Below are 12,717 nucleotides of genomic sequence, written 5' to 3'. Positions count from 1 at the left end.
CCCGATTCTACTCCTTTTTAACGAAAAACACTTAAGCTATGGCTGGCTCTCTCGGAAAATTTCATTTAATAATTTCATCCTTCCGCAGTCTGTATTTGGGTGACGCGTGAATTATCAGTGATGGTCTTCATTCTATTACGAAAAATTTATAACCGAAGAAAATTGATTGGAAAATAATAACTTCGTTTCCCCATCAACTCCACAATTGTTAATTATTGTTGGCAGATTCGAGAGGAAGGAACCACCCTAAAGCGTCCGATGCAGAGGTTAAAAAGAAAATCCTGATCGAGCCGGCACGCGTTCGGCGGGGCGGACGTTAGGGTGTCGGGTGCTCTTGAACATCCCCTTAAGGAGGTTCAAGATTGGCGGGCTTTAAGGAGCGGGTGTTTCAAGGGACCCGGCAAATGTGGCTCTGTGCACGGTGAGCCGGGGTTACGGGGGCCGCGGGGCCCGTGGCGGCGGGGGTAGATCTCGTGGCGAAGCAAGCGTGAGGCTACCCTTGAGTCCTCGCACTCTGTGCGCCCCTGGGGCCGGAGCTGGCGCACATGTGCACCCACCGGGCGTTGGTCCAGGCGCGGCACCCACCGCGCCGACCGGAAACAACCCTGCAGGACCTGGCACCGACGAGGGATCCGGCCTTCCTGACGAGCCAATGGTATATTTTCATTCGTTTTTTCATTGTATACATACAAGTTTAATCCCAAGTCAAATTTTCTCTTCTGCTTTGTCTCTCATCGCGACGTCGAACGGTAATCCAGCACCATGTTGACATTCCATTTTCCCTGACATTTCTTTTCCATTACCTCACTGTTTTTCCTTTAAACGATCCTCGGAAGAAGAGGTAGGTAATATGTGAGAAAAGTTTCCCAAGCGTGTTCTCGTTTGAACGCAATTCCTCCTTGTTTAGATCTCCCCTCTCGAAATTATCCACCTTTCTCGTATTTTCTTGCACGTCGTGTAAGCTAACGTACATCAGGGTCGGCGGAAACGGCGACGGCTCATCAGCATTAAACGCCACTTAAAGCGAAGCACGTGTTCCAGCCGAGGGAAGGAGGATTCTTCTCATCTAATGCGTTCTGCCATCAGGTACACGTCGAGAGGGCCGTGCAACAGGGTACATGGATATGCTGCGTGCCGTGTTACTGGCTACGAAGAAGCAAAGCCGTGCACAAGGCGTTGCTCACGTTCGCCATGCTACTCGTCACGAGTCTGCTCGTCACCAGTCCTGTACTATTCCTTATCACGACTCTGCCAGAGGGGGAGCAACCGCGCGAATGCGCGCCTCTGGTGAGTGACAGATTTTTAAATAAATCACTGATAAGCGCCGCGTATCGATTCCTGTCGAGCGAGACGGAGGGTGATCCGTTAACCTGGGAACACCACTTTCGGGACTTTTTACTCGCATTTTTATTTTCGCGAACGAGCCGAATTAAGCGGCCGGGAAATAGGCGTCTGGTCGCGCCGCGGCGGGGTTAATGTTCCTCGAGAAGCTTAACGCGAGAAGGTGGTACTAAAAAGTCTCTCGTATTAAAGTGTACCAGGAGGAAAGGCGAGAGTATAAGAACGAGTGATACCGGCAGAAATTTCCAGCCGTTTCCACGGACGGAAAGATGTTTCCCTGCGGCGAGAATAAAACTTGTGACGTAGCGAGATAAACGAAATCCCGAACGATATTCCTACGGTTGGTCCGCTCGAGATACCTCGTAAAACGAACGCCGGCCATAAAGTGACGTATGTACGAGAGGATCCTCGACCGAGTGTCCTGTTATACGGCCGTTCGATCCTTCCGCTATCGTTGCTTTCATCGTTCTTCTTTTGTTCGACGCGCCGATATGTTGCTTATTTTATTGCCACCACGAGCGCTGCTGTTTACCTTATAATTTTAGTATGGCTCCCTTTACGACACCTTCCAGAAATTAAATCACTTTATAGGCTTCTCATTCCATCTTAATCGTTGAAGAACATCGTTGTTTACGAGAGCTTTCAATTTTAAATGGCCCATAAAGCAATGCTGTCCACTGCACACCTTTTACTCGCCGTTGAGTTCAACAGCAGGATTCATGAGTACTTCGGGAGTCTATGAGCACGATACGACGATACGCTCCTGGAGCGTCCAGTTGACGGCATATTTCCGTTGTTCAATCGAACACGCGATTTCCGGTGGTCGTTGGTTGTCTTTAGCTGAACGCATGGCGTATGGTTGTTGGTGAATGGAAGAGGACGATTTGTAAGCTGTCGGCTAGGTAGCACCGTGTAACAGGTTTTGTCCGCGCGAGCTAGACCGTAAGAGTTTATGTCCTCGCTGCTCGTGTTTCCCTGAAGCGTTATATCACACGCTTTAGCGCCGCTAAAGCTAGCCGTCACGAGCAAAACCAAGTGTGCATTACGGAAATCCTGTCCATACAGAAGCTGTATCTAAGCGTGTGAAAATGACTGGACGAGCAAAGACAAAATGATATTTTTCAATTTTATTTCATTGAAATTGGGTTAGTTTCAAAATCGCGATTCAAATGTTACAGGTACTGTCATTAAAAGTTGTCTACCGACGACATTTGTGCATTGGAAAGGGGGTTAAAGGCCGTCGGGTAATCATTAACACGACATCGATCGATCGTCTCGTATGGAAGAGAGAATAGACTGAAAGATATAAAAATAGACGAGCGGAGCCTCTAACGAGCCTCATTTTAACGAAGATTTATTAATCCCACCGATTTATCCGTTACCTTGTGCCAGTACTCAAACGGTACGGAAGAAAATTAGATAATACCAGTTTCGCAACGAAAGTAGTATAATTATCAGCGTATACGATCGTCTCGAAATTTCCGGGATAACGTTATCAATTATCGTTTAATTATCGCGAACCGAGGCGGCGCCTATCCTGTTACGCGTTAGTTTGCAATCAACCTATATTTAGTGGATGCACGATCATTTATGTTTACCGATACTGATAGCCCGGCTCGTGACAATATGCATTTTGCATCTGGAATAACGGCAACGAATTTGTTCAAAATTTCGTTAATTAAATTAAACAAGAAAGAGCATTCTTTCAGAAACTCCACGGTCAAGTATCGACGAATTTAATTGAAGCAGCAAATCGATAACGTACTCACGTTCCACATATTACACCTGCATTCTAATTAAACAATCATTTACCCCAATTTATAAACGTGCCTTGTAAAAACTCTCTCGTTGGAGCTATTATAAGCATTTTCATTGGAGAATTATTATTAGATTCTTTAGAGAGTAATGCAGGCTTTAAATTCATAATTTCAGATCAAAAATAAATTTTATCAATTTTCGAAGGGTGACTGGGTCAATCGAACTCCGAAGTTACGAAAGGGAAATAGAATTTTCTAATTGGTGGTATAGAAAATATTTATTTTAGATGAAGGTTAGGATGAAGGGTGAAGCCCTGATCTCGTATAGGGTTGACATTTGCCTGGAAAGCTTACCTTGAAATATGGCTTCATCGCGATACAACACGTGCTGTTTCTAACGATACGCGGCAAGAATTTCCTTTCGAATCCATCATTCGCCACGATGGAATATTGGATATTCAATAAATCATCGGATATACTCTGAACGACGAGAATCTTATGGTCTCGTTTCCATAATTCCACGCTCGTGGAAATGTTCCCAGAGGAAACTGTTGCGTTTAACGACGGACATTAGGAAATCGTTTCTTTAAACCTGCTATGACGTCCGAACAAATTTATAAATGATTTAAGAGCCTTTCTTGAATATCACAAATTTCAAGAATAAAATTTGCTTGAAGATCAGAAGTTAAAATCGTATGCAGTTTGTCAGAAGTATTCAACACTTTAAGAGTTAAATGCACTGAATCGTGAGCAATATATTACAGTGATATAATTAGAGTCGTTCCTCCTTACTTCCGACTGCATCCGGAAGATTTAAACTGCAATCTCATTCGAATCCCTTCGCTTCCTTTCCACCTCCAATCTCAGTAATTACTGTAAACTTATTAACACCGTGAAACCGAGATAAGATGCAGCGAATAAGGATTTAATTGATCACGGTTTATCTGGAAGCTTCGCCGTTTAATTATTTTTTAATTTTTGCCCTCTGCAATAAATTAGTAGGAAACGGATCAATATGTCGCTAGTGGGACCAGGGATGAAATTACATTTGCAACCTACATTATTCGGTACGCTTTCTTGCGCGTAACTGAGGCTCAATTTCGAGACCATCTCTCGGCTGCACGTGCCTCTAACTTCTCTCTTAAACTCGCGAGTGCGTGCGACAAGCGAGGAAAGCTGAAACAAGCTAAATAAACTGCTCGGTGAAACGAGATTCCTGTCCAACCATCTTTCCCTGAATGCGATTTAGATGCAGCAGTAGACTGTGCTTGGAATATAAATTGAAAGCTTACAGGTCATCTGACTCGATCCATTGGAATCATCATTTTCCAAGATCCAAAATTTCATTTTGAAATAAATTGAATCGAATTATCAAAAATATCCTAAGAACCAATTTTTCGTCTATTTCAGGTTTACATAAGTAGGTACTTGTATTAGCAAAATTAAGTTCAAAATTATTTGCTCCATCAAAAAAGTAGTAGCAAAGAAACTGTACGAGATAAGGATGTTGATGTTTCCTTTCGGAAGGGAAGAAGCACTTCACCTTTTCTGTTTCCTGAAATTTGAACCTACTTTGACCTTTGAAAGGATCCAAATATATCTCCGATGCGAAATTCGATGAGGAAATTGGTGCCGGTGGTAAGGGTGGTTCGTCGATTCTACTTTTCATCCTTCGTGGATGATCGTAGCAATACTCGATCAACTTGGCGCGAGTTCGATTAACGAGGCAGAGAAACAAAACGCGGGTTAGCTACGATAGTTTCGCAAGTTCTTTGCCGCTGCATGGCGAGCGATCCAGCGTGTAATTGAGCGGGCAGCTGACGAGGGAGGGTGGAAAAAAGTTGTTGAAAGTCGAGGAAGAAGGGATTTATCGAGCGGCAAGGTCGTTCTCAGGCCATTTCACTTGCTCGATAACAGATAATCCGACGATAACGCGAGTTTATGAGCCTCGCGGTCGTCAAGGGTAGACCCCTCTTAATCGGATGATGTTGTAGGCTTGATTTCCGTTAGGGGTTCCTTTTCCCCCGGCAAGGGTTCATCTCATTTATTCACGCGATCTAGGAATACTTGAGATTCAAGATAATTCGGAGGTTATGTTTATCCAAGCTTGATATCTGCTTCTTTTTCGTCTGTTGAGAAATTGAATAATGGATTTGATTTCCTTTAGGAGTTCCTTTAATCTAACCGTGAAATCTTGGGCGGAATGAATGGAACGGAAAGTTACAAATGCTTCGAGGTTATGTTTATACAATCAACATTTTTTCTTCTTTGAATATCGGTTTAAAAGAAGTCAGCATCAATGGGCTTGATTTCTTTTGCATTCATCTGTATAATTTTAGGGAAGACGAATGAGAATTCGAGATAATTTTAAGGCTATCGAAGAATTTCTGTTTTCAGATGCAAGATCATTTTGAAGTTATGCTTAATCAAGCTTGATATGCGCTTCTTGAAATCAAGATTTCCATCTGCCGAGGAACTGAACGATGGACTTGATTTCCTTTAGGAGTTCCTTTAATCTAACCGCGAGATCTTGTGTAGAATGAATGGGAGTGGAAGTTCAGATGCTTTTGAGGTGATCCCCCATATTTTCTTCTTTGTACCTAGCGTTTCATCAATAGGTTAGATTTCTTTCAGAAGTCCTTTTGACCCAACTAGACGACTTTAAGGAGTATAAATTAGAACAAAAACTCGAAGATTCGAAATGTTTTCCTACTGTAACATCGCTCGTCATCCGTTCGGAAACTCAATATCGCTAGAAGAAACGACGATCCAGGGGTTCGTAGTTGACGCGAACATTAATTTCACTTTGCCGTATCCGCTCGGTTCGCGAGTGTATCGACAGAGAATCGTTCGTCATTGTCGAAAAGACGTACGGCCGGCTAGTTAGTCGAGAAATCAATGGATGACAATGAAAACCCAGCCCTTCTGTTTGATTCTTAAATTTTTCCAACTTACGTGCTTCTTACGATCGATTCTTCACCCTTGGATGACCCTCCCTCCGCTCCTTCCCTCTTTTTTCTTTTCTATTTATCCTGAGGGAAGTACGAAGTTCATGCTGTATCATTCGTCTCTTTCAGAGAAGACGTATGATTCCTGATCCTTGGTCCCCCTAAGAATCCTTGGTCCTTGGACATTAAACAGGAACAGAGAAAGGGAGCATGGGAACGAATTGAATGCCATGGAAGAAAAACCTTCGTTTCTTTGCTCGCTTAAAATCGAATTTTCTAGAACGTCCGATGGAAGACGAATTATCGGAAGAAAACTGGACTTCTGTAATGGATTCGTCAAAAGAAGTCGCGTGATAGTCCTTGGGAAGTTACCTTCACCCTTTACCAATCTTGGTCGTCTTCATTTTTAAGTAGATTCTTAACCCTTGAGTGGAGCAGTTAACGACCTCAAGTAGTGTCTTCTTTCCTTGTAACTTTGTTAATTTAAAAAAAAGAATTTAAGCCTTGAAATGACTTTAATGGGCGGTTTACAATTATTTTATGGATATTAATAATTTTTCTTTTTTCATGGAAAATGGTTGTTTGTTCCAGGACGAAGCATGTATCAGAGAGAGGGACGGTCCAGAGGGTGTCTGCGATTCGAAAGCCTGCGAGGAAGCATCGAAACGAATGGTGGCGTTCATGAAGAAGGGGGTTAATCCTTGCAAGGATTTTTATCAGTTCGCGTGTGGCGGTATCCGCGACCAACAACCGTATCAGCCCAGTTCGAGCTTCAACATGCTTCAAGCAAGGGTCGACGACAACCTCCACAGTGAGTGAACGATTCTTCGTACCTCCTTCTTCCCTTTTTCTTTTCCATCAAGATACGAATCAGAAGAGACTTCTCGTTTGGCAGCTCGTTTCCCGAAAGGAAAATATTTGTTCGAGTTTACCCTCTCTTTGATCGACGCTCAAAATATCTGGTCGCTTTGCATTTTTCGCTCGTCAACGAGAGAAACATCGGCTCGGTCTGAACGAGCTTGAAAAATTAAAGCAATCGGTGCAGCTGTGCTTGAAACCGCGATCACCCTGATTTTCAGAGGTGAAATTAATTTTCTTCGATGAAAAATTTGCGGATTAAACTGCTCGTTTATCGATTCATTCGTCGATCGTACGAACGAGTTAATATTGAAGTATGAAAGTTTGGTTAGATAAGTGGGTTCGTTGAAAAACATTCGTTTTCCTTTCGATCAGCTTTCTAGTTGCCCGGAGAATCAATTTACATCGCCGCGATACATCATCCCTTTCTCGCGTCTCTTTCAGTTTTATCGCGCACGAGATGCTACCTTTCGCCTCTCTTTATCCCCTTCGACGACCTTAATCAATTCGAACCGTGTCCTTAGAAACGGGATGAAAGGTCGCCGTTAAAAATTTCGTTGATGCACTTTCTTTGAGTGGGGCCTATTTTCCTGGGAAAAAGATCGCCCAGAGGAGGGCTGGGTTAGCTTCGTTGAAATCGCTGGTCCTTTCATGCCATTTCAGCGTGACCGTTCCCTAATCTGTTGCTCCGACCGTTGCGTTTTTTATGGTCCCTCGTTAACAGGTTGATCGTTGCCATTAATTTGTCACAATTGATTAAATAAATCTACTAATCTCGAGAGATAATACGACCCCTATCGAGCAATTATTCTTATAGTAATGTAAGGGAAAAAAGAATGAAGAGTTGCGGACTAAATAGCAAAAACGAATGTTAAAGACATTCGTGTCCATAATTCGGGTAACGAAATCGGGCGAAAGTGACCTGGAAAATAAAATTAATTCACGAAATATGAAATTCCGCCTCGATGTTTCGACTAAAACGGGACACAGAAAATTATCGGGCTTTCAATATACAGGTTGTTTCAAAATAAATGTACACCGAGAATTGCAAACACTCTATATGAAAATAAGTCACGGAAATGACTTTTCATTTATGTAATTTCCAATTTTCAAAGTATATGTACTTTGGAACGGGCTGTATGCATTCTGACACGGGTACGCGCGAGTAAACAGACGGCCAGTTGGGGGGATATGTAGGTCACACGCGATTAAAAGAGGTGGACGCGCACACGTCACGGTACGCTGATGTAGGGGTTGAAAAACAAGTTGCTGCGTGTCCAGCCCGACGAAACGGTTAGGAAAAAAAAGTTTCTTTCGTTTTCCTCGTTTTCTCCTCCATCCTGGATACTGCTTATCCTCCGCGCACGAGTATGATCAATTTTGCAACACCTTCTCGACGCTGTTGTTTGCTCGTGTCTTCAATGAAGCACCCTTGTTTCGGGATCGTTGAATAGGGGGTAAATAATTTCGCGCATGGAACAACTATGTTCTTCAAACATGGGTTGAATCCTTTTTTTGAGGCAATCTTTCTTTGATAGCATGTGAATTTGTTTATATTTTCTTATATGTATAATTTTGTTCTGAATATCTTATTTTCCTATTTTGCTGAATCGAACCTTCAACTGGGAATAAAAAGAAATTATAGGAAACTATTTTGTTGGATCGAACTTTCCACTAGGAATAAAAAGAAGAAATTATAGGGAACGAGGGCTTGGCAAGCGGTTAAAAATCAACTCTTCCTTTGTTCTTGGTGCGACCACTTGGCGCCAGGATTTTTTCGAATTTTCTCATCAACAGATATTCTCTCGTTTTAGTGACACACTTTTTACGTTCAATCTGTCTTGACAGCTTCGATGCCGGCTAGAGATTCGTACAGCCAATTTTCTTCAGGATTTTACCAACATTTATCTGAGATTTTTCTCTCTCCGTTATCCAATTTCGCGTTCAATTTGGTTTCATTCGATCATTCTTTGATTTTCTTTTAGAGTCGTGCCAATTAATAAGTATCGAAAATTGATAATACTATGTTTGTGATAAATCTTTGGAGACATCGGAAATGGGTGAACATTTCCATGGTCGAGAACGATCAACGGAAACCCGTGTCTTCCGGAACAATGACGACGAAGCCTTAAACAGTATCTGAATTTACGTAAGACGAAAGAAGGGGGTTACAAACTTGATTAATCCAACGTATTTAATGGGTCAAGTTCGTCTCGGTAAGCTGAGAGTTACGTAGAGACTTCTGATCATTGAATCAGTCAATGACGAAACTTGAATTTAATCAGTTATTATTCTTTAATTTACTAAACCTTTAATTACCAAAAATACAAACAGATAATTTTCGAATTCAAATTGTCAATTTTCAAGCTAATAAAATTCTTTTTTTTGTAATTAATCCAAGCGTGATTAACGTGTTGGCGAAAATTAATAAAAACTGTTACGAAAGCTTTTCATTTTTGAAAAGTTTAATGAACCAAATGGAAAGTTACGTTGCTTGTTTCTTCGAAGTCAGCCCCACTGATTATGCGGGAAAGCTCGTTTCCTATTTCACGAGGTGGTCGGCTCCATTGTCTGACCGCAAATTCGATAATCTCCCGGGGCTTCACCGAAATTAACTTTATCACTTCAACCTGCCAGAACTATTTCGGTTTCGTCTAGACGTGTTATTTCTTGTCGCTAATTGTTTTCGCGTTTCCTATTCCAATTAATCGATCGATGCCTCCAGCCCGGCTATTTTAGAAACTACATCTTTCCAACATTTCCATCGTATCTAAGTCTACCAACATCGAAAGACAAATTAGAAAAATAAAATTTTGTAATATTTCTCTGGGTGGATTAAAAAGTTGCTCATGGAACAAGTCGTTTTAAATTGAACTTGGAACAGAAAGTTTGGTTTCGCAGTGGCTCGTCGTTATCTGAAAATTGCACTGTTAATCGTAATCCCTGGGAAGTCTTAAGCAACAGACGCTAACATTATCCGAAAGTTTCGTTTATAGTAGCCACGAGAATTTTCCAAGTAAACCTGACTCTATAAATCTCTGTTATCGAAACTTTGCTAGGAAAAATAGAATAGCAAAAAATGGCGAAAACACTGCTTTGAATGCGAAACTTCACTGTTATGTAACACAGGATGATCAGAAATCGCGACAAGGATTGTCGCATAAATACAATTTTGAGATAATCACTTTGGCGACATCCCATTTCCGCCGGATATGTGAAAATTACAGTACGATAAACAAAAAATATGGATGCAAAATGTGGATGAATTTTTATTCGACGATGGTAGGAGGGTTAAAAGTTTGCATACGGTCGGTTTTTAATATCTCGTTTTTCATGGAATACATTACGGCTCGGCCATTATGCCTGCTCGTATTACCAGGATGTTACGCTGAAATAATACGTAGTAAGGTATGCTAACGGGTCTGCTCGTATGGAAAAAAAATCCTCTATTATGCGATCGTCATTTACATGTCCATCAGGGTGCAAAGCGGTAGACAATTTCTTAACGAATTAAAGCGCGAACGATGAGATTTTATAAGGATTATAAAGCGTTCGGCTTTAATTGATTCGTGGAGGATCTGCATAAAGCATCTTTAAAGTTGGTGGAAACTTGTTCGCAAATCTTTCTTGATTTATCTCGGAACAGAAAAAGCTGGCTTCTTTTGAACGCAGATTTAACATCCAACGAGTTTCGTGCAGCGATTTTCAAATTACGCTTTAACGATCATTCGATGGCTGAAAGTTTGCAACTTTTGAATAACAAAAGGTAGGGAAAAGAAAAGAAATTATAAGAGAAAATAGCGAGTGAAATAAAGAAAAGAAAGATGGGTGAAAAAAAACACGAAGGTGAAGGATCGACGGGATACACGAAATAGTCGAGGAAGAAAATGGAAACAGAATGTTTCAAGAAAATAAAAAAAAAAAAAAGCTGGTCGGCTTCAGTACGCGTGGCTAGCGCCGAAATTTCGAGTTTCCATTTAGACGAAATCGCGAGACGAGAAAGTGACGACAAAAGATGGGAAGAGGGTTGGTGGGATGGGGTTGGTAAAAGTAAAAGAACCGACAGCCACGGACTTCCGTTGGTACTTTGGACGCGGATCCGCGACGAGTGCCTACGAATCTCGCCTCTCGAAACGCTGTGTAACGAGTTTCCAGATAGCGATTCACCCATTTCGCGCAACCGTTCGCTTTATTCGCCGAGTTGCTCTCTGTTCTTTGGAATTTTTCCCCTGCACACTTTCGCGGCAACGATTTTAGGCCAGAAACTTTGCATAGAATTCCGGCATTACCAGGGACCTACATAATTATTTATCCCATTCGCGGACACCTGAAATATTTGAGAATTAATTTCATTTTGGTAGTGGATTTTTCATGGGAGTTTCGATTTAGGTGGTTGAAGAAAAAGGGAAAGGAACGATGACACTCGCGTGACGAATATGCGCAATGTAAAGTATAATAAAGAAACGTAGAAAGTGGAATGGAATAGAAGAGAAAACGTGGAAGTCGAGGACGTCCCACAGGAGGTCAGCAAAGGCCTCACGGAAGGCTGGATCGGCTACACGGTTGGCCGTACTATAAATATTTCATGTTAATCGATATACGTGCACACGGAAGTGTGTCATGCACGTTGTCCTACCAGTCGACACAATGCTCCACATACAAGGGTTGCAATCATTCCTACAATGATCTCGAAAGACTGAAAACAAATTTTCTCCTTCTTACTTTAATCATTCTTTTATTTTTAACTCTCTACTACATATAAACAGCAGAAGGATTAACGACGAGTCGTAAAGTTTCCCTTCCGAGTATTTTGGGATAAAAGTCGTATAAAACGTTGTAAATTTTTGAAGAAAAATACGTAATATCTTCGGACATTTTACCGAGAAAATTCTCAACTTCCTGAATCTGAAATTTCTTCGGGAAAGAGGATAATAATGTTTGAAGCCGTAAGTCTGGGGATTACTCGATCAAGCAAGTTTGCTTTGAATCGAAGCTGCAACGAAGGGTTGTAAGAATAGAATTATGGCTTGTAGATGTATGTCGGAGTCGAAGTTGGATTGTTCGACAACGATAGAAAGATAGATCACCCCTCGGTCGATTTTTCGCAGACGTTTTCGGTTTGTTTTCCTTCGTCGGAATGTAAATTTTCACTTCGATCGTGGTGAATCGAGCGACTCTAAGAGCTCGAACAGGGTTACTCGGAATATTTTAATGGCCGTGTGTTTGTCCGCGTGGGCGACGGATAAAGCCATCGTTCGAATCTCTTATTTCGGTTAAATTGCACGTTCGATCGACCGAACGAACCTTTGCCATTTTCGACCCTTGAATGGCGGAGTAGTGTTATATTCGACGCGATTAAGTCTCGTGCCGAGTTTCGTGCCGGTCTTTTTATAGTCTCGTGAATTCGTAATTCGCTCGATAGAGGCAGAAAATAATTTCTCAGGGCGAGAAATATTTTTGTACCGTCGTGCGATTCGACGTGCCATTTTAATGGTAGCATACTTCACGGAATCAATGGTTCTTGTTAAACAAACGTGTTAATCATAGTACTCTGATTCGGTTCTATCGATTCTGCTATTAACAGCTTTCGAAATTTATGTTTCAGAATTGCTGGCGAACAAAACGGGTCAAATGGCTGGCGAATTCGAGAAGCTGGGTCAGTTTTATAGCGACTGTTTGGCGTTCAAGGAGAAACCGGTGAATTTTACACCCGGTGAGTGAATCTTCTCTGTCGATCGATACATTTAGTAGCTTTCTCGATTTCGAGGAACGATACGTGCTGACAGACAAATGTATCGTCGTTGCCGGATGTA

At 41.8% G+C, this 12,717-nt stretch overlaps 1 protein-coding gene across 1 annotated transcript in view; it reads left to right on the top strand.

The window, feature by feature from the left end:
* LOC114877299 (neprilysin-1) overlaps positions 1–12,717 on the top strand; it is a 48,396-nt gene that overhangs the window by 2,044 nt on the left and 33,635 nt on the right. Inside the window, exons 2-5 of the mRNA XM_029189689.2 lie at positions 226–655; positions 1,087–1,287; positions 6,638–6,857; positions 12,510–12,617. Coding sequence (XP_029045522.2) covers positions 653–655; positions 1,087–1,287; positions 6,638–6,857; positions 12,510–12,617 — 532 coding nt within the window. The 5' untranslated portion in view covers positions 226–652. The remainder of the gene's footprint in view (positions 1–225; positions 656–1,086; positions 1,288–6,637; positions 6,858–12,509; positions 12,618–12,717) is intronic.

Source organism: Osmia bicornis, chromosome 15 (assembly GCF_907164935.1).
Source record: "Osmia bicornis bicornis chromosome 15, iOsmBic2.1, whole genome shotgun sequence".
NCBI lineage: Eukaryota > Metazoa > Arthropoda > Insecta > Hymenoptera > Megachilidae > Osmia > Osmia bicornis.
This window is presented reverse-complemented; position numbering and strand designations above follow the sequence as displayed.